The 22870-nt window shown below is 30.6% G+C and overlaps 3 protein-coding genes across 8 annotated transcripts; all 3 read left to right on the forward strand.

Annotated features, from left to right (window-relative positions):
- Positions 1–1072: 1072 nt before the first annotated feature.
- Positions 1073–7266, forward strand: LOC145149498 (calmodulin-binding transcription activator 6-like). 3 transcript variants are annotated; one of them, XM_079075214.1, is made up of 14 exons: positions 1073–1160; positions 1303–1402; positions 1487–1602; positions 2127–2252; positions 2396–2511; positions 2657–2745; positions 2903–2948; positions 3035–3143; positions 3259–3369; positions 4181–4500; positions 4587–5293; positions 5932–6496; positions 6655–6957; positions 7037–7266. In XM_079075214.1, exons 3-14 carry the CDS (start codon positions 1542–1544, stop codon positions 7082–7084), a joined length of 2601 nt encoding a protein of 866 aa, XP_078931340.1. In that variant the 5' UTR covers positions 1073–1160; positions 1303–1402; positions 1487–1541; the 3' UTR covers positions 7085–7266. The 3 variants fall into 3 exon arrangements, with proteins under 3 accessions (XP_078931340.1, XP_078931338.1, XP_078931339.1); XM_079075212.1 differs by lacking the exon at positions 1073–1160 and having other exon boundaries at positions 1220–1402; XM_079075213.1 differs by lacking the exon at positions 1073–1160 and having other exon boundaries at positions 1220–1602.
- A 1518-nt stretch (positions 7267–8784) lies between these two features.
- Positions 8785–9804, forward strand: LOC145149534 (large ribosomal subunit protein eL29z-like). The gene is made up of 3 exons (XM_079075215.1): positions 8785–8898; positions 9023–9136; positions 9565–9804. Exons 2-3 carry the CDS (start codon positions 9035–9037, stop codon positions 9643–9645), a joined length of 183 nt encoding a protein of 60 aa, XP_078931341.1. The 5' UTR covers positions 8785–8898; positions 9023–9034; the 3' UTR covers positions 9646–9804.
- A 5778-nt stretch (positions 9805–15582) lies between these two features.
- Positions 15583–22394, forward strand: LOC145149550 (uncharacterized). 4 transcript variants are annotated; one of them, XM_079075216.1, is made up of 21 exons: positions 15583–15907; positions 17751–17831; positions 17922–18021; positions 18108–18192; positions 18285–18334; positions 18425–18504; positions 18592–18651; positions 18753–18852; positions 18947–19024; positions 19112–19176; positions 19290–19436; positions 19527–19693; positions 19772–19849; positions 20256–20349; positions 20433–20534; positions 20647–20819; positions 20906–21020; positions 21118–21249; positions 21346–21453; positions 21538–21644; positions 21730–22394. In XM_079075216.1, the coding sequence occupies exons 1-21, from the start codon at positions 15860–15862 to the stop codon at positions 22181–22183; spliced, it is 2424 nt and encodes an 807-aa protein (XP_078931342.1). In that variant the 5' UTR covers positions 15583–15859; the 3' UTR covers positions 22184–22394. The 4 variants fall into 4 exon arrangements, with proteins under 4 accessions (XP_078931342.1, XP_078931344.1, XP_078931345.1 ...); XM_079075218.1 differs by having other exon boundaries at positions 20650–20819; XM_079075219.1 differs by having other exon boundaries at positions 20433–20528.
- The last annotated feature ends 476 nt before the right edge of the window (positions 22395–22870 follow it).

The raw sequence follows: 22870 nt of genomic DNA on the forward strand, positions 1-22870 counted from the left end.
TAAAGGGTTTAGGGTTTAAGGTTAAGAACCCTAAACCCTAAACCCTTTATAAACACCCTAAATCCTAAACCCTAAACCCTTTATAAACATCTAAAATTAGAGGTTCTTACGGTTCTTAACCTTTTTTTGTTATAATTTGAACCTTTACATATATATATATATATATATATATATATATATATATATATATATATATATATATATATATATATATATATATATATATAGTTAAAAACCAACATGTTGATTCCGTAGATTTTTTTTAACTCAAAACGCATAATTTTTTTCAAAAACTCATGGATAATATATACTATCAGCTTTTAAATCTGAAAAATTTGGGATAATGCACATTCACACCACAACGACCCACTTACCCCACTTCTTCCTTTCCGACTTGCGAGATGCTCGGGACTTTTGTTTTTGTTTCCAAGTTTTGGTATAAGCTTTTCTTTAGCAGAGTTTATGTTTATAGTTTTAAATATCAAACAATTATACCTAAGGTTATTCTTGTCATTTTGGTCATCTTATATAAATATTACTTACTTTAAAGGTTTATGACATACTTTAAAGGTATTATAATTAAATAATGTTTTGAAACCTTCAATGAAATTCTATAGTTCATTTTATATATTATCTCTTAACTTTTAGCAAACCAAATAGTATTGTAATAATTTTGAAAAGACATAAGTGGATTTTCTTTGAGTTTAATTAAATTATGTTTGTTAAAGATCTTGATATTATTTATGGCTTTATAATTTTAAGAATTTATAAAAAAAAAACAATCTAGATAATATTAAGACTGGTTATGAAGCAAGATATGGACTAAGATCTTAATATCTAGAGTAGAAACCTACATTTTATCAAAACTAATCCAACATTGTTTATCTTTAATTACCCTAGTCTTTGTTTTTTAAACCTTAAAAAATCCGTTATTTCTACTAAAAAACCCAATGTCAGTATAAAAAAAAAATGTCTTTTAAGTTTGAAATCGACCATAAAGTTTATCCGTTCACAACTTTATCAATAAGGTTTATAAAACATCACAACTCGAAATCAAACATTAAGATCATAATAAGGTTTGTAGAACATCACAACTACACATCAAACCCTATACCAAATTACCGACAGTTCTAAAAGAACACTTTTTTCTTTTTTCCACGGTGAGAAAACAGAGCGTTGACTGCTCAACCGAGTCTTTACTATTTCAATTGTTGATTTGATTAAGTTTTATATCCTTCCTCTGTCTCTACATATACGCTAGATAATCGATTTGGGTTATTCTCTTCTCTTGCGTTTCTGTAGGTTTTTACTAATAATTTGATTCTGCTCCTGATTTGTGGAATTGTGGCTACTGAAAGTCAATCCTAGTGATTCGTTTGGGGTAGTTGATATACGGGATTAGGTATTTTGGTAGAATTTTGAATTGAATATTATATTGTTGATCCGGACTCCAATCAATCTTACTGAACTTGGCTACTTTTTGAAGCTTCGTTGTATATTCCTTGGATTTAACTAAAAAAACTAGAGGTTCCTTCTCCGATATGGAACCTGCGGTGTCCGGACTCGTTGGTTCAGAGATTCATGGCTTCAAAACCATGGAAGGTGTGTGTTTGATTCTGAACTTTTCTAGTTTATGCATATCGTTTTTGTTTCTATACTGGATTGCATTTTTGACTCTGCTGGTGTTTGGATGTGCGTTTTGTGAGCGAATATGTGATCTTGTAATTGATTGCAAATTAGCAATCAAATGTGGATGATATCTAAATGTGCTTCTGCTCTTGAAACTGTAATAATCGTTTTTTCATGGTATTGACCGATCAAACAGACTCTGTGATTGCTAATTTTACTCTACTCTTTGATGATCAATTTTGTTGTAGCTATAATCAAACATATTATTTGAGCCCTAATAATACGATAATCATAAGCAGAAGTAGGTTGATAAGTTATCCAAACTCCAGAAATCGAGGTACCAATAATCAGAGCACTTTCAAAACGCACATCCAAACACTCCCTTTCTGTTGCTAAAATTGTTGTTTATGCTTATGTTTTAACTGAAGTTGAGGAAAAATGATATCTGAATTCATTTTTTACTTCCTACCGAGTCTGATTCTTAACTCCATTAACAGATTTGGATGTGCCCAACATGATGGAGGAAGCAAAGACAAGATGGCTTCGTCCAAATGAGATTCATGCAGTACTTTATAACCACAAGCATTTCAGCATCAGTGTTAAACCGGTTAATTTGCCTTCAAGTAATTATAAAAAGCCCATGATGCCTTCTCTAATATCACTCTTTACTACTGTTCTTATTATCTTATGTGTAATTGTTATTATTGTAATTTCGTTTGAGCTTTATAGCTTGGAAGATAATCTTTTTTCCTTTGCAATCTAATAGGTGGCACTATCGTCCTATTTGACCGGAAGATGCTCAGAAATTTCCGGAAAGATGGGCATAACTGGAAAAAGAAAAAAGATGGAAAAACTGTAAAAGAAGCTCATGAACACTTGAAGGTGAGTTTTAGTTTTTACTTTTTATACATGATTTTACCTTTTTATTTTGTGTGGAATAGTCAATAGAGCATTAGTTTCTTGCATATATTGTTCTTTCTTTATAAACTTTGTGATTATATACAATCTCTCATTGCTGTTGCTACAGGTTGGAAACAATGAAAGAATTCATGTCTATTATGCACATGGCGAAGACCGGTCAACCTTTGTTCGTAGATGTTACTGGCTTCTTGATAAGTATGCAATAATCCAAGATTTCATGGATATTTACAATACATATCTTCAAGATGTTCCTTCTCTCTCTCTCTCTCTATATATATATATATATATATATATATATATATATATATATATATATATATATTGATCATTGTTTAATTTCATTATGTTACAGGAAGCTGGAACATATTGTACTTGTTCATTATCGTGACACTCAAGAGGTTTGTTCACATAAAAAGTTATCAATTCTTGTAGATATGAGTATGACCACTATATGTGTTGAAAATTGCCTGAACATATGATGCAGTTGCAAGGGTCTCCAGGGTTGACTGTTGACTCCAATTCTAGCTCGGACCCACCTACTTCATCAAATCTTTCAGAAGAAATTGATGGGGTTGATCAGGTGTACTTTACTGGTGTGTAAGTTTATTAATGAACATCAAGAAAACTTTGATTAAAAGTCAAACACTTCTATTGAACAATAATAATGAAGGATAAATGTTATTTTTCTCTTTTTTGGGGATTCAACAGAGCCTAATGAGACAGCAATAAATCATGAGATGAGAATTCATGAAATCAATACCCTGGAATGGGATGAGCTTGTGATTCCAACTTCCGATAAGTTGAGTGGATCTGAAGGAGGTAGTGAATTTGGTTTATGTGTTGTTTATATCTGATTTAATGGACTTAATGCATACAGAACTTAACCTAAACGGATATATAGTGTTGTTTCTTTTTGACTTAATGTAAACAAATGGACTTAATGGGTTAAGTGAGAGGTTAGTGCTATTATCCATCAAGAACTCATTTTTTTACTTTGCTACCCTTTAACCAAACTCTCTCCTTTCTTTATTTCTTTTTAAAGTATATCTATCTAGGTATTAAAAGATTTAAATTTAATGTTGATGAAACTTATGTAGTATGAAATAAAGATGAAAAGTGAGAACAAAAAATAGTTATTCATTTATTAATTTTCATGATATCTGCAAGAAATTGACATTCAAATAGTACAAAAATATCATGCTATTGTAAAAAAATCAAAAAGATTTCATCTACCCATTTGATGTCATTCATACCAAAATGACACAAATATGAAAATTTATCATGTAATACACGAAAATCTCTATTATTTATACATGAAAGTACAATGTTATTGTAAATATATACTTTTTTTTGTATCGCGGTTGTCTACAATTATAATTAATAACTCAAATAAACAATCATTTATTATTCAACATCACTTCTAGACAGAAGGGTAAAATGATCATTTTCATATTCAACAGTTAATTTAGTCCAAAAAAGAAACAAAACTTTGTTCATACAACACTTTACCCATACAATACTTAATGAAGAACAAAAAACATCCTTCAGTTGTAATAGACATGAAAGGTTCTTGATGATAAAGGATTATATTTATATAATTATTTACATATGTGGATCTATTATTTTGCAGGAAATGTTGCACAACTTGATCAAACTAACCAATATATATCAAACGGATCATTTGACAATGTAAGTAGACAAAATGCTCAAATTGCAAATTTAGGCATTGATGTCTTAAACACAATGCACAAAGATGGATTACCAACACAAGAAAGTTTTGGAAGATGGATGAATTACATCATCACAGATTCTCCTGGATCAATAGATGATCCACTTCAACATCCATTATCACCTTTCAATGGTGATCACAATGAACTTAATTCCACTGATAAAATTTTCAACATAACTGATGTCTCCCCTTCATGGGCTCTAACAACTGAAGAAACAAAGGTACTTTTCTCTTAAACTTTCTAAATAATTAATGTCAAAGTAAAGGAAATAGCATAATGTATTATATTTGTGTTTCTTTTCTGCAGATTTTAGTGGTTGGAGATTTTAACAAAAAGTATATCCACCTAATGAACTCGAATATATTTTGTGTATGTGGGGATGTTTTTGTTCAATTAGAATTTGTTCAATCCGGAGTTTTCCGATGTATGATTCCTCCACAAAACCCCGGAATCGTGAATCTATTCCTGAGTTCTGATTGCCACAACCCCATCAGTCAGGTGATGGAATTCGAATTCCGTCCTCCTCCTCCTCCTCCCACCACTAATCTACCGACACCTGTCAACGAGAAGCCAGACTGGCAAGAACTCGAAATCAATATGAGACTAGCTCATTTGCTTTTCTCCACATCCAAGAGTCTAGAAATCTTATCGAGTAAAATACCACAGAAGACTTTGAAGGACGCGATAATATTCGCTCAAAAAACACGACATATTGTGAATAGTTGGGATTTTTTGGTGAAGGCAATTATGGAAAAAAGAGTACCTTTTGAACGAGCGAGAAATAGCTTAATGGAGCTCACATTGCAAAATAGATTACTTGAGTGGCTTTTGGAAAGAGTGTTGGAAGGTGGGAAGATTCCTGTTCGTGATGATGAAGGATTAGGAATTATTCATTTGTGTGCAATTTTGGATTATAATTGGGCGATTTACCCGTATTCGTGGTCTGGGTTATCCTTAGATTTTCGTGATAAATTTGGATGGACTGCTCTTCATTGGGCTGCACACCATGGGAGGTATGGTTCTTGTGTGTTATTCTATTCATATAAGGGTTTAATGTGAGAAATAGCAATGTACTTTTTTTGATTTGTTTATTGTACTTTGAAAAATCTACCCTGTTACAATGCTATAATTGGGTAGATTTTTCAAAGTAAAATGTCCTAATAAGAAAAAAGTTAAAGTAGAATGTTGTGATTGGGTAGAGCTTTCAAAGTATAATGTCATAATAAGAAAAAAAAAATCAAAATTACAATGCTATGATTTGATACATTTTTCAAAGTATTATTTCGTAATTAGAACAAATTGAAAGTACAATGCTATAATTGAGTATATTTCTTAAAGTGTAATTTCCTTAATAGAAAAAGAAAGTAGAATGCTACAATCGGATAGATTTTTCGAAGTTATAATGTTTTTATAAGAAAAAAGTGAAAGCACAATGCTATAATTGGAAGTGCAACGCTATATGTGGGTAGATTTTTCAAAGTACAATGCCTTAATAAGAAAAAAAAACGAAATTTCAATGCTTTAATGGAAAAAAATGAAAGTAAGATGATGTAGCAGTATAGCACACAAATAAATGAAAGTATGTTACTATTTGTTGAATTTATCCCTTTCATTCGTAAAATTTTCTGAACTTTTTTTTAATAATGTTTAGGCAAAGGATGGTGGCATCTCTTCTCTCGGCAGGGGCAAACCCTAATTTAGTAACTGACCCAACTTCAGAAAACCCGAGTGGATACACACCTGCTGACCTGGCATCCAAAAATGGGTACGAAGGATTAGCTGCATATCTAGCTGAAAAGGCACTCGTAGCACATTTTGAGGCCATGACATTAGCCGGAAACGTTAGCGGCTCACTACAAAGCACATTCCCAGCTAATGAACCTGTTGTCCCAGACACGTCATCAATCCACGTCAGCGAGGAGGAGCAGTATCTGAAAGACACCCTGGCGGCCTACCGAACAGCTGCGGATGCTGCCGCCCGTATACAGGCGGCATTTAGGGAGCAGTCGTTTAAACTCAAGACAAAAGAAGTGGAAGTTTCCAATCCGGAAGACGAAGCGCGGTGTATTATAGCCGCCATGAGGATCCAACACGCCTTCCGTAACCATGAATCGAAAAAACAAATGGCGGCTGCTGTACGGATACAGTATAGGTTCCGTACTTGGAAGATACGAAAAGATTTCTTAAATAAACGTCGTCAAGCCATAAGAATTCAAGTAAGTTTGACAGGTTATTGTAAGTGACAGAGTGGCTTTGCTGACACAATCTACTGAGATTGAGATTCAGTCCTGTGTTGCTCAGATTCGTTTCTTTTATCATGAGATTGGGGGAGTGTTGTTGTTTTGGTGACTAATGATGTGTTTATTGAATTTAGGCAATTTTTCGGGGTCATCAAGTGAGAAGACAGTACACGAAGATAGTGTGGTCGGTCGGAGTGCTTGAGAAAGCGATATTGCGTTGGCGATTGAAGCGAAAAGGGTTTCGGGGTCTTCAAGTGGATGCTGATAAAGATGAGAAGCAGGAGAATGTTGATGGGGAAGAAGGATTTTTCCATGCAAGTAGGAAGCAAGCTGAAGAGCGTGTTGAGAGATCGGTTGTTAGGGTTCAAGCCATGTTCAGATCAAAACTAGCTCAAGAAGAATACAGAAAAATGAAGCTACAACACATCCAAGCATCCGTATGTGTATTCTAGTGCTTAAATGCAAGAAATAACATACTTTCATTTATTTGACTTTTAAATATTTATTTTTTTGCAGATTGAGTATAATGAGAGCTTTGACCCTCCAACTGACATGGAGAAATAGAAGATGTTGGTGTTTGTGTTTTGACTGTTGTAAATGCATAAAGTATGAGGCAAGTTGTGTCTGCTCGTCTGTCTGTATTTTTATGAGAAAGAGGGCACGATGGTTTTGAGTTAATGGTTTGTGTTAATGGTTTGTGATATTAGAAAAAATGGGAATGGAAACGAGGAGTTGATGCTATTATAGTATTATTGTTTAGTAAAGTAATAATAAGGTGAATGAATGTTTGATGTAAACAAATAAAGTTATATGCTTTGACAAACATATAATTTCGCTCGTCATTAACCTATGGTAATAAATGGGCAAAATACAAGACATAAAATGTAGTTTTTAATTTTTTTTTTGGTTATGACAACATTGTACTTCCAAAATCATTCTTTGTTATATATGGGAATGGGTGATCTGCCACTTGCAATAATGAGTAATCCCATTATCATTATTATTATTATTATTATTATTATTATTATTATTATTTTAACATTGTAGAAAAACATGTTAATTTGTGTCATGTAATCATAATTCAAAACAAAAGTTTACTCGTTGCTATAATGGTAATATTTTAGAAATTCTCCCTAATAAATAAAGATTTTTTTATCACATGTTACATTCTCATTTATTTTGACACATTTAACTTTGTGGTTATTTTAAATGAACTTTTATTACACATATCATTTTCTGGTTTTTTTATTTTATTAAATTGTAGATACTATTTATATTCAATAATAAATGCATATCAATTTCACTAATGACTTCTAATTTCAAAATTACCAAATTAAAGAATTATTAATTTTTTTTATTTATTTATCTAAATTATTTGTTTAAATTTAAAAGAGAAAAAAAAAACACTTTAATTTTTATAACTTAATATTTTCTCACTTTTCTTATAAATTCATACTTTTCAAATGTTTAGAATTTTGTATTTAGTTTTTTTTTTAAATAAATTCATGTAATACATGAATCTCACACTTAAGAAAAACAATTAACAATGAGGGAAAAATGAATACCATGGTTCGAGTTGGAAGGGGTTTCTTGAAGTGGATCCTTAGCCGGACTGTTTGGAATGATTGGTGTAGTTCTTTGAAGGTTGTTGGTGAGGAAAAGTCTAACTTTTTGTTTTGTATTGCTCTTATGTGGTATAGTTGCCATTGTTTGTAGAAAATGGTTTAAACAATAGCTTTGGATAGGTTGGAAAATAGGGAGTGTCCTAGTTTGAGTTAGTTTGTAGTCTGTTGACTTTTGTATTTTTTATTCTTTATTTAGTTTTTGCCGAGGCTTCGGTCTTTTTTGGGAAAATAAATACCATGGTGCTATTTATTACCTCTTGCACCTGATAATTTTGAATCTATGCATGGTCAAACCATTCAAACCTACATTGGTTTAGTATAACTTGCTAATGAAATATTGAAATTATTGCTTAATAAAAAATGAAGTCGAATTACATTATATAATTTCCTAAAAACTAGTTTAAGAAACAATTCGGAAAAATGCTATCATATGAATTGCTGAACAAATATGTTACACGTAAAATATATATATATATATATATATATATATATATATATATATATATATATATATATATATATATATATATATATATATATAGTTGATTTTTCAATTAAAGTATTATAAAATTATACTGTAAACTTTGGTATATTTCAGAACACGGTCACAAAATATTCAACAAATATTGGGCCGAGCTCGATCTATGAAGCCCATTCCGTAAGAAACGCAAATTAGGTTTTTTAAAAAGAGACGGCGATCCCATATCCTCGTTTCAGTCAAACCCTAATCTCTCAGGAGCTGCAGCTTAACAGGTTTTTCTCTCAACCTTTTCCATATTTACTAGCTTATTTCCAGTTTTCGGGGATCTGTATGTAAGCGGACTCCGTATTTTCCTAGTTATTTGTGTTTTGATTTGTTAATTCTTGGTGGAAACAGTGTGTCAGAGAGATGGCCAAGTCGAAGAATCACACCGCGCATAACCAGTCGCACAAGGCTCACAGGAACGGTATCAAGAAGCCAAGGAAGCACAGACACACTTCCACCAAAGGAGTAAGATTTTTAAGCTTTTCCCTTTGATTTTTGAGCTTGAATGAGTGGTCGATTAGTATTGCGATTGTTCTTCGTTAATAGGCCATGTAGATTTTTAAAAATGCGATGTGGTGCTTGTTCGATTACAATGTACGCTTTTAGCAAAATCGAAACTTGTCGTAGTATTTTCTACAAAAAAGGTTTTTGAAAATTATGAATCAAATCATGTACACTGTAATTCTGGAATTGGGATTTGATTGTTCATGGTTTTTGTGTCCTGTTAAAAACTTCTAAATGCCATTTATTGTGATATGGATACGGATGAATTTCATCATGTTTTAGTGAATTGGATGAAAACCTAAAAAAAAAATTTGTTTTTTGTTTTCTATTTGGAGAGTGAAGTAATGGTGTTTGATGATTATTTTGTTGAAACTATGTGTGTGATGCAGATGGATCCCAAGTTCTTGAGGAACCAGAGGTATGCAAGGAAGCACAACAAGGAGAGTGGTGAATCTGCTACTGAAGAATAGATGTTTTCGGGTTTTTGATTTATGATCTCTTTCTGTTTTGAATTTTGTTATCAATTAGAACTGCAATATCTCATGTGATTGTTGAATCTAGTTTCATTCTATGTGATGGTTGTCATTGTGTTTTGAGTATTCTATCAATGAAATCATTTCTTGAGTCCATTGCTTTCAAAGTTCCATGACAAAAACATATCTTGTGTGACTTTTAGAGGATGATTGTTTTCAAATAGGCATCATCTAAAATTGAGATCCATCACATTTAACTACTCAGATACTGTGTTAATGTATCACATTATTCATAGTAGTAATTTAAGTTGATGTTTTTTGCAAGTCTTTTGTTATGTTATAATTTCGGATGTTTTAGAAAGTTTTTTTGTTATGATCAAGTAATTTTTTTGGAAAATCTTGTTATCATTAGTAACGATACAAAAATGGATTCTCACTTACCTTTTTTGTGTAATTTAGCTTAACTCAACAACCCAAATATCCGAAGTGTGTCTATTGTTGGAATCCCACTAATTTAACTTTAACCATTTTTATTGAAAAAGTGTATAAAAATGAAAAACTATAAAATTTACTAGTTGGAAGCTTATTTAGTGATTTTTCAAAGGTAAATATCATTTTAACCAAACGTACTTAACACATTTGTTTTAAAAGGTCATTTATTTACATATTATTTTTGCACATCAAAGGAATGAAGTTGAATGTGACCGGTTGAAATGGTTATTTAACCCCTTATAAGAGGTTTCAATGCTAAGTCCTACAAAAAATTGTGAGGTGGATGTCTAGTCATTATTGTTTGGTTTTTCTTAATTATTTTTAGTTGTTATTATTTATATGTCATTGTTATGATAATAATATAAATTAAAACAAATTATAAAAAAAGGAAAACTTAAAGCTAATCATAGGCAACTCATCTCATATTATCCCTACAGACCACACCACATCACCATCTTCGGTCACTGAAATTAAAAGATCCTAACTCCATCTGCCCCTCCAATTCCAATCTGCCCTTCAACTTACTGGACCTGTATTATGTTCTTGCCACCATTAACGCCTACAAGATCCCTACCTCACACCCCTGTGAGCCAATGTCGATCTTGGGAAAACACTCAAGACACGATGTGTTGATTAATCCTTACCATTCAGAAGATGATCTAAAGAAACCAAAGAACTCGGTTTTGAATCAGATGACGCTTAAAATTGAAGATCCCGATGAAGCCAGTCACTACAACGTCGTCTTACAAATTCGATTTCTTCTCTATTTTTTTCGTTTTTGATCGATAGGGTTTTACAAATTCGATTACTTCTCCATTTTTTTCGATTTTGATCGTTTGGGGTTTTCATCTTCATCAGATGGTGGCACTTTTGATCTGGGTTTTTTTGGGAAAATAGGATGGTGGGGCTTTTTGTGTTCTTGGTGTATCAAATCTAGATTTTTTTTGCTAGCTATGGGTTTTTCTAGTTTAATCTTTGTTTTTAATGGATTATCTTTGGGTTTAGTTTTGCTGGTAAAGGATATTTTCTGTGTAAATTTTTATCTGAAGAAGATGAAAGGGAAATCATGATGGTGGTTGTAGACGGTGATATAAGGTGGCAGTCGATGGTTTAAGGTGATAATGTTTGAATGTTCTACAAACAATATGAATAATACTGGGTTTCATAATGAACATGACCAAAGAAAATTTCAAGAACAAAATAATAATAATAAACCAGGTGGATGTTGACATGACAGTCAAACCCTGCGTGGCATGTATAACGGGGAAATGTAAGTTTATTCCTTTAATGTGAAAAAAAATAGTTTAGTGACATTTTAAAACAAACACAATAAGTTTGATAGGTTAATGTGACATTTGCCCTTTTTCAAATTGGAAAGGCTATGAAAAACTTTATTTTGAATATATGATTGGCACCATAAGTTATGGGCTTATAGCTTGAATGGTGATGTAAAATGTGACCTTTTAATGTGTATGAATGGTCTTGATGGTTGTATTTGTATGTTTATGGTTACTTGTAGTTTTTAAACATGGAAAATAACTTATCAAGGTAATCACATTTTCGTTTGGTTCATACTTAAACATTTTTTTGTACATATTTTATCATTTAACTTGTTAAATTTGTTTACATATTACCATTATCGCCGACTATATAACATGTGAACACATTTAACAAGTTAAATGGTCAAATGTGTATAAAAACAGAAATTGCCTAAGGTCTAGTTTGATAGTTGTTGTTTGGAAAAGTGTTGTCTGGGAAAGTTTCTGACTAGGAAAGAAACCATGTTGTTTGATTGTACATCTGACTGACTGTGTTGAATGATAAAAAATGACCATATTACCCTGTTGTTATATCCTATACTGGATAAAATTGTTAAGTAATTATAAAAACATACAAATTGTCATACAAAATCAAAATCACACAATAATCATTTAAAAATCCAAATACAATTTTTCATACAAAGTAATTAAACATAAATCACTTAAAATCCAAATAGAATATCGATTATGTTGTTTTTAGTTTATTGTTTTTTAAGATATGTTACTTTGTTATTCTTTATACTCATTTTAGTTTTTTTTAATAACCAACGGGTTATTCTTGACCCGGTTTATGTCCGATAGTGGTGGGAATGATGACTTTTTTTTTAAATAAATCAGGATGGTGGTGGTGTTGTCAAAAAAAATTAATCCAATAAAAATGAATTAAAAAATTAACTAAAAGAAATTAATATTCCAAATATTTATTAATATAAAAATTATATAATATAAATAATATTTATTAATATATAATAATTCAGTAAAAAAGTAATAATACAGAAAAAAGTTATTTAAAAAAAATAATAATCAAACAAAGAAAGAGAGGAGGTTTAGGACACAATTGTCTTTCCGACCTATTCAACCAAAAAAAATATGATTTTGTGGTTTTGTGGGAAAAACATATCTTATCGGGAAAAACTTTTTTTTTTGTGCAAAATCAAATAGTTTTTCCGGTCCATTCAGCCAAAACGACCTGTTTGAACCTAAAAAGATGTCTATCAAACAAGAACTAAATATGAACAAAACGAAAAGATGGTTACCATTGTAAGCCACACTCTTAATACAAATTTTATTTTTCATATTTGTTTGTATTATTTTTTCAAGTGTTATTTTTTAAGCATCCATAATAATTGATTATTTATCTTATTTATAGCATTTTGATTTAACAAATCAATTTTCTACTAATTTATATTTAGCAAAACTTACTATCATAAATAGTAATTAATCATTGATCAATTATAAAATTGTCTATTTAATTAAGAAATATATTTTTATTTTTGTGAAATATTTTATATAGCCTCTTATATATATATATATATATATATATATATATATATATATATATATATATATATATATATATATATATATTTAAGCATGTGTAATATTTTTAAAGTAAATAGTATCTAACAATAAAATTAAATAAATTAAATATGTAACAATAAGTATGTAAGGTCTTTAAAATAATATTAGCAAATAGAAAAAATTATAATGTAAATGTTTTAAAATTATTACAACTTTTTTATACTTTTTAGTTAGAAGTTTATTAAAATTTTAATTTTTTTTAATACAACGTTCTAAACTTTCATTTAACAAAGTATTTTAAAATGTTATAAAAAAAGTATTAAATTGTTAAACAAAATCATTGAATCGTTTTAAAAATGTTGTAAAAGAAAATTTAGAAAGAGTTGTATAAAAGTTATAAAACAATTGTATGAAAATATAAAAAAAATAAATAAAATTTGTAAAAACATTTAGAAAATACTTTGTTTAAAAGTATTTGTATGAAAATTATATAAAAGTATAAAAAAAAATTAAAAAAATTATAAGCGAAATCGAGAACATTGTATTAGAAAAACCTATAAGAAAAAAATTATCTTAAAAATGTTGTAATAAATTAGAAAAACCTATAAGAAAATGTTACAAGCGAAATTGAAAACATTATATTAGAAAAAACCTATAAGAAAAAAGTTATCTTAAAAATGTTGTAATAAATTCTAAAAAGTTTTAAGAAATTTGTAAAAAAAAAATTGCTCACATTTAGGCCCAGTTTGATAGCTGATGACTGAGAAAGTGCTGACTAGATGGTTTCAAAAAGTATAAAAAAGTTGTAATAATTTTTTTTAGAGAAGTTTAAAAGGAATCAATTTCATGAACCAATAGCAATCATTTTAAAAAACCAGACCATTTAGAACAGAAAGGGTACAGAGAAATATATGTGAATAAAATTAATTCATGAATCGATTTCAGAACAAAAAGGAGAACCTACGATTGAAGGAGATGGTTTCATGAATCAGTTTCATGAATCAATTTAAAAAACGGTTTTCATGAACGAGATGGTTTCATGAATCGGTTTCACGAATTCATGGATCAATTTCAAAAACGATTTCATGAAATTGGTTTTATGACTCGATTAAAGAAGAAGAATGGAGGCGTTGGAAGAGGAGAAGACGTACCTGATGAGAAGAGGAGAAGGAGTCGATCGGTGGGGGGAGGGAGTCGTAGAGGCGTGAAAGAGGAACGCAAGAAAGGGAATAATTGGTAACACTTCCTCCTTTCTCAGTGAGTCATTGGTTTTCTTCTTACAGAGCCAGAGCTTTCTTTCCGAGTCAGATGACCAAAATTGATTTATCAAACAGATTTAGCTGACCAAGTCAGCAAAAAATGTATGACCCGACTCGGTTAGACGCATATCAAACATGACCTTAGGCAAATTTTTTTGTACACATTTGACCATTTAACAAGTTAAATGGTCAAATGTATACAAAAAAAATATTACCTAAACGTGAATAAAACGAAAAGGTAATTACCATGACAACTCATTTTTCTTTTTAAATTCGATTTTTTTTGCTTATTGAATGTAATTGTAATGCACTAAAGCAATGGTTTTTCTTTAGTTGGTGTAATATAGCAAAAAAGACAAGACGTAAAATATCCAATATAGTGGAAGTCGAAATGTGCGCTCTAGTCAAGATGACGACTCGAAAAATGCACCATAGAGATGTTTGTTCCTTCGAATTAACATAATGGTCATGTTATTGTGTATATACTTTATGTGTGGTTTATATTTCAATAGTAAAACTCTTAGTTAATGTTGAAACAATACCTATTAAGCATGCAATGTAATGAAGATTCCAATAGTAAAACTCTCAGTTGATGTTGAAACAATACATAGTTACATACCTTGTTTAGCATATGATGTAGATGGTAATAAAAAAGAAGAAGCTACAAGGTATTCCATTGGTATGTGAATACCCATATGTAATTTTGGAAAAGCTACTTGGTTTGCCACCCGAGTGACAAGTCGTGTCTCAAATTAACTTAATGTTGATCGTGTTGGATTTGTCGTGATAACATCGCTTTAGAATAAACCAATTTAAACTTTTGATAAAAGGCTCGATCAAACATTAGTTCTAATATCATAAATGTTTCTTCGTAGCAACACCTGTAATGTTAGCAACACCTGCAATGTTGATCAATTACTCATCATGCAATGCAATGAATAAGTATCCAGAATAAAGATGTTGTAAGATATATGAATTAGAATGATTATTATGTAAATAAACTGAACACTATAACTAACATGGTCAGAAAAAATCAATAAGAATATGAATATAAATAGAAAGATCATAACAACATGAATACAACTGAAAAGACGATCAGACAATAATAACATGAATACGGTCGGAAATATCAATAATAACATGGACACGGGCGGTTTAATTTATCATTCAAAATTTATTTTTAATCCACACATATTCCATAAGAATGATTTTACAATTAGAGTTACCATACTTTGTTTGTGATTAAAAGTGTAATCAGACTAAACCTAGGGGTTATTTGTGTAAATACATGCAATAATTATTACCATTATTATCTGTAGCAAGCATATAGTCGGGGTGTGCACGGAAACCTTTTCCCAGAGGGAAAAAGCTTTTGAGAGAAGAAGATAGAGAGAGAAACTGGCTTATTGCTGTGTGAATGATGTTTTAGGGTTTTTTCATTGTCAATTCTCTGAACTTTATTGCATGCTTTTGTTTATCTCCACTCCATTCTTCTTATCCTTTCTCGAATTCTAATCGGGAAAACCCTAATTTCGCCCGAAATCCAGCAAACATTATCTTGATGCGATTTTCTTGGCGAATTTGCTGAAGGGAAAAAGAAAACGGAGGAAGTAAGCTGTGATGGGTGCACCGGAGAAGTTGGCTACTTCCAGCAACAATTCGATGCAGGTCTGTTTGTAGCTTGTTTTTTTTTGCCTTATTCTTGTTATTTTCATTAATGTGCTGATAATATTGTTCTGATTTCGAGTTACTTTTAGTTCATTTTTGCTGTTGATCTTTAAACCCGACTTTATTAGCTTTAAGATATGTAGGCGTTATGATATAATTCTTAATGTCAACTTAATTAGCTATGACGTGAATCTCCCTCTGTGGATGGAGATTGAGGAGTTAAGTTTTTAGTGAATTGCTCATTTATTACTAGCTTTGTGCTGAATGCCCGAGTTCCAATTTTCTTTTTACCAAGGTTGCCTTTCTATTAGGTTTTTGTGCATTTCAACTGCCTGTTTTCTTATTCGAACCAAAAAAATTTGCTACTTTATGTGCAATCGTGTGGTTTTGTCATATGTGCTGTTTAACTACTTGTTCGGGTGAGCTTAGGTGCAAATAAGAAAGTGTAAAAGTGCGATATTGGAAGCAATCAAGAACACCCACATGTGCCTGAATTCATGTTATATAAGCGTGTTTCACTTGTGGCTATCCAAATTATGCATTATTGAAGTAAGCATGAATGAAGACACTCTTATTTTGTGGATCCTTCCATTCTATTTAGGCTAAATATTATTTTGCATGGATATTGGTGATGACGTGTACTCAAAGCACCCGTTGTGTTGATTGCGACACTCGCACCCATTTTGAACATAACTTTCAAAACTAAAACCTCTTGATAAACACACTTGAAAATACTTTAATGAGTATATATGTAACAAATCAAACAACTCTAAATGAATGGTTAGCACTAATACCTTTTTCTTGAGTTTTAGCATAGAAAAGAAAAGAAGGGGAAAGAAAGTAAGGAGAGAAAAGAAGAGAAAGGAAAGTGAAAGAAAATTGTATTTTGTGTTCCCAAGTTGGAGAGAAATGAAATGAAAATTAAACAATTTGTTCATTTCTCTCCAAATTCTTCCAAATTGGAAGGAAAGTTTTCCTTCCATTTCTTTCCATTTCCTCTCATTAATGAAACTCAGGAACACCAGTTTTTTTTTAACTTTCTTATCACTTCCATCCATTTAACACTTGGGATGGTGATACTATGAAGGAAGCATACCAAATAGGAAAGAGCTAAATACAAATGCTTGGAATATAGATTACACGAATACATGTAATAAGATATGTTGCACAATACAAGAAAAGAAACAACAAACAACCACAAGATAACACGAGTATAACACACGTATGTAACAATGAGTATAATTTGAGAGAAAAAGTTGTGGTTGTGGGATAAAGTCACTTCTTGCAAACCCCAACATAAAAAAAGGTTTTTATAAACTCAGAAGCCCAAGATTTGAAAAACACTAATTGGTCCATATAAGAAGTTAAGTGGACATTTCAAGCTCATTGGACAGATGTTGAGGTGGAAAACTAGCAGAAAAAATGAATACCTTCTAGAAAGGTTTTTTCAATTGTTAACCTACTTTAAAATAGAATACCCCACTTTAGATTTTACAAAATCCTCACTTTTTTATAACAGCTTCTATAAAAGAAGTTATCTTTTAAAAAGATTGTGGCTTACCTAGCTTGACATCAGAAATCAGCAAAACTTTAATAAATTAGTTTCAATCTGCTTTTTAGATATTTTTAGCTCTCAATTATGTCATTAATTAGTCACTCTTGATGGCTTTGTGAGTTAATTGATCTAGAATAAGAGCCTGTTAATGATACTATTCAACTTTCTTTCATCTAGATGCTGTCTTCTTTTTATTTTCTGTAGATCTTTCCCTGTTTTTTATAATTAACAATATAAAATATCTTCAAAATGTGCTTTACCCCATCTGTTAAACTTTATAAATAACAGCGTGTGAAGGTGTATCGACTCAATGATGATGGAAAATGGGATGATCAAGGGACTGGTCATGTCACTGTTGATTATTTAGAGGTCTGTCTTCAATCTTTATATTCTGAAAAACTTCAACTTTTTATACTTTTCAACTTTTAAAGACATTCTTACCCTCAATTTTTACAACAGAGATCTGAAGAATTGGGCTTGTTTGTTGTTGATGAAGAAGACAATGAAACACTGCTAATGCATCGTATTTGCTCTGATGATATATATCGCAAACAAGAAGGTATTTTTAAATTTCAGAAACACATTCTATATCTTTCTTTCTTTCTTTAAAAAAAAACATTAATTTTATCTTGTTCTATCATCCAGATACCATAATTTCATGGAGGGATTCAGAGTTTTCAAGTGAAATAGCTCTTAGCTTTCAAGAAACCACAGGATGCTCATACATATGGTACCTAATAATTAATAAATCATATATCTCATCATCTTATTTATTTCTTTTCCTTTTAATCATGCATATGATTAACATTATATTTTACGTAGGGATCATATTTGCAATCTGCAGCGTAATTTACATTTTGATACTATTCGCAGTAAGTTATTATCACTATTTAACTTTTTTATGAATTGTAAATATCAATATCATCTGTCATGATTTTATTTATTATTTTATTTCTCTTCAGATGACTCATATCATGGGGCTAACAATGAGTTAAGGGAGTTGCCAGCTGTAGAGCTTTCAACACTCCCTTCAATACTTAAAGTTAGTGTTAAATTTATATTTATATTTTACTTTGAATATATATATTTTTTTATAAAATTAGTGTTGAATATTTTTTTTTTCTTGCAGGTTGTGGTTGATGGTAGTGTTACAGATCAGCTGTGTGTAACAGAGCTCATACTACATGATGTATGTTATTTCACTAATTCTAAATTTGTTTTTTTTTTGTAAGTTTTTAAAATCTTTATAGATAAACTCACCTTGTTTTTATGAGTCTTTAATTTGAGCAGCAAATATTTTTCCGAAAGTTGATGGATTTATTTAGAGTATGTGAAGATTTGGAAAACAAAGATGGGCTTCACATGATATACAAAATTGTCAAAGGAATCAGTTAATACCCAAACTTTCCTAATCATCAATTTTAAAGAACCAGTTTCATATTTTATAAAAAAGCTCACGACTTTATATCTTTTTTTTATCACAGTTCTACTAAACAGCCCTCAAATATTTGAGAAAATATTCAGTGATGAATTAATCATGGATATTATCGGGTGTCTTGAATGTAAGTTATGATAAATCTCAAATAGATTCTTTGTCATTTACTCTTAATACTTTATATAATTAAATTTATAATTTTGTTTATCTACAGATGACATGGAAACACCTCATGTACATCATCGAAATTTCCTTAAAGATCATGTTGTTTTCAAGGAGGTATCAGTATCAATTTGGAAGATGTTAATACTTAATTAATTAATTAATGTACTTGTTTTAATTATTTTGGGAAGTATTTAATAAATATAAATACAATGTTAATTGATATATAGGCTATACCAATTAAAGATCCTCTAGCCTTGTCAAAGATACATCAAACATACAGAATAGGTTATCTGAAGGATGTTGTGTTGCCTAGGGTTTTGGATGAATCCACACTTTCAAGCCTTAATTCCATGATTCACTCCAATAATGGAATGGTGAGATTTAGATAATTAACTAAATCTCATTATCTATAATCTTAAGTCTCATTTATTTTTTAAAATATCATCTAACATATTTATATTCAGGTTGTCACTTTATTAAAAGATGACACCACTTTCATTAAGGAGCTATTTGCAAGGCTAAAATCCCCTACAACATCTCCCGATTCCAAGAGAAATTTGGTGTTTTTCTTACAAGAATTTTGCACCTTAAGCAAAAGCTTACAAGTAGTTCAACAACTTCGCCTTTTCAGGTATATTAATAAATCTCTACACACAATTTCAATATATACAAAATTACAAATCTTTTTTTTTTTTTTTAATGTTTTTAGAGATCTAGTGAATGAAGGCATATTCAGTGTGATTACTGATATCTTACAAAGTGAAGATAAGAAGCTTGTTCTCACTGGGTAATCAATTCGTATCTCACAAATTTTATAATAACTTGATTAAATTACATAAATGGTCCCTATAGTTTGAGGTAGTTTGCACGTTTGGTCCCTAACTGATTTTTTTAACTCGGAAGGTCCCTACAGTTTGTTTTTTTTTTTGCGCGCTTGGTCCCTTTCATACCTAAAAAGACTATTTTTCCCTTTAAAAAATCAAGGGCAAAATAGTCTTTTTAGGTAAGACAGGGACCAAGCGTGCAACAAAAACAAACAGTAGGGACCTTCCGAGTTAAAAAAATCAGTTAGGGACCAAACGTGCAAACTACCCCAAACCATAGGGACCGTTCGTGTAATTTACTCTACAAAACTTTTGATTTCTTAGATTAAATTAATTAACAATTTGGTAGACAAAATGTTCTGGATGCAGGACAGACATCCTCATTTTTTCATTAAACCAAGATCCAACCATGTTGCGTTCCTATGTTAGCCGTCAAGAAGGCGTCCCATTACTCGGCCTTCTCGTATGTACAACTTACACATCCAAGGGTATATTAGTAATTTCACAACATGGCAATCTCTTAACAATGTGGTAGGTTTTTCACAGGTAAAAGGGATGCTTACAGATTTTGGTGATGATATGCATTGTCAGTTTCTTGAAATCATTCGCAGTCTTCTTGATTCCTTTTCTTCAGGAGGACAGGTTAGGGTAAACACATATAAACTCTCATCTCTCTTTTCTTTTGATTTATATATATATATATATATATATATATTTTTAAATTAGATAAAACATTTTTATATAAATTTTGTTTCATCAGCAGAGAGATGCGATTGTTGAAATATTCTACGAGAAGCATCTGGATCAAGTAATTAATGTTATAACTTCTTCATGTCCTCCAAATGGAAGTAAAAACAGTGCAAAACCTGAGATACTTATGAACATATGTGATCTTCTATGCTTTTGTGTTCTTCATCATCCTTATAGAATAAAGTACTCAACTCAAGTAATCTCTCCATTTTAAATTATTCTGGAGTAAATTCTTTTATACTCTATATAATTTTTTTTTTATTTTGCAGGTGTAACTTCTTGCTTAATGGTGTTGTAGATAAAGTCTTACATCTGACTAAAAGGAAAGAAAAGTATCTTGTAGTTGCAGCCATTCGTTTCATTCGAACTTTAATCTCACATAACGTAATAATATTCACTAACCACAAATTCTATATAACTAACTTTTTTATAATTTATATGTTATAATAATAAATAAATATATGTTTTACTTTTATTACAGGATGAACATCTTATGAGTTATATTGTGAAGAACAATGTTTTTAAACCAATCGTGGATGCGTTTATCAGTAATGGAAGTCGCTATAATTTGTTAAACTCTTCAGTTCTTGAACTTTTTGAGCATATCCGTAAGGTATTTATTTATTTATTTCATAATAAATAAATATCTTATATTATTATTATTATTTCTTGTTATCTAATAACATTAAACACAATGCCATTAATTCAGGAGAATATAAAGACACTGTTGAAGTATTTAATTGACACCTTTTGGGATGAATTAGCGAAATTTGACAGTTTACCTTCCATTCAATCTCTCAAACTCAGATACGATCAGGTCCTTTTCTGTAATTTCATTAAAAAAACACAAATTATTTATTTATTTACTTTTATTTAGATTTTTTTTTATTCCAACACACAGGCACAAGAACACGCAGCGAATAACCAAAACAACCACACGGAAACAAGAAAACGTGTAGATGAACGTGGACTTGAGAAGGAAGAGGAGGATTATTTCAATGAGGATAGGTATTTTTGTAATTAATTAATTACATTATCTTATTATATTTATTTATTTATTTTATTAAATTAATGATTTTGTTTATGTTGATAGTGATGAGGAAGATTCTGCTTCTGCGTCTGCATCAATGACACGTGGGAGTAGGATAAGAACACGACCGGGACCCGGTGTATCAAATGGATCTGGTGGACTGGTGGATTATGAAGATGATGAGGATGATGAAGACTATAAACCTCCACCAAAGAAACAGGTGGAAGAAGATGAAGGAACATTAGAATTTAGGTTAAAAAGAAAACTTTTGGCAAAAAAGGAAGAAACAGACATCATAAAAAAACGCAAGTTAGTTGGAAAAACCCAAACCCAAACCCAAACCCAAAAGCCAAAAGAAAGTGTATTTGCTACATTATGTTCGACTTTAAGTCAAACAGTATTGCCTTCTACTACTACTACTACTACTACTACTACTACTACTAGTGATAACAAGTCAACAAATGAAGAGAACAAATCTGAGGAAAGTGAAGCAGAAAAAGGAGTTGCCCAGTTATAATATACAAGAATCCGGGTCAGTTATACTCGCTCTCTCATTCATGATGTTTTTTGCTTTTTTTAAAAATTTCCAGCCTATGTACAAACCCTTTGTTAATGTTAAACCTCACAATTTTGAGTAGTTTTTATCAACTATGTTCAGCTGTTGTAGAAATGTGAAATGTTAATGGGCATGTGTAGTGGTTGGTTACGCGTTTGTTTTGTGTGTAAAAGGTTGAAAATGGTAGGTTAACAAAAAGGAAAGTAGATGAAGTTTTAGTCCGATTTGATTGTTATTTGGGTTATTTATTAGAACTTGAAGGTGTAAATGACAAAAAAGTTGATTTACTCTTTTCTACTTTGATTTGATGGTAAATGGTTTAGGACTTGACAAAAAGCAAGTCTATTTAGGTATTTAGAAAGCTAATAAGTTAATAAGTCCGATTTGATTGTTATTTGGGTTATTTATCAAACATTTTTTTTTATCTTATTGGCTTTTTAAAAAGCCAATAAGTTAATAAGTCATTTTAAAATGCATTCCTAAACACTCCATAAGTTCAAGGACATTAAGAAATTCGATTTGCAAATAAAAAATTAAGTATTACAATAATGTTTATTTGGTAGTCTCCATGATTTGTTGATTTGGTAATTATAAATTTATTTGTAGTTACCTTGTTTCCATATTCCTCTTGTGATTATATCTTTATAT

This window comes from Lactuca virosa, chromosome 1 (genome assembly GCF_052849685.1).
Source record: "Lactuca virosa cultivar CGN04683 chromosome 1, Lactuca_virosa_CGN04683_v6, whole genome shotgun sequence".
In the NCBI taxonomy this organism is placed as follows: domain Eukaryota; kingdom Viridiplantae; phylum Streptophyta; class Magnoliopsida; order Asterales; family Asteraceae; genus Lactuca; species Lactuca virosa.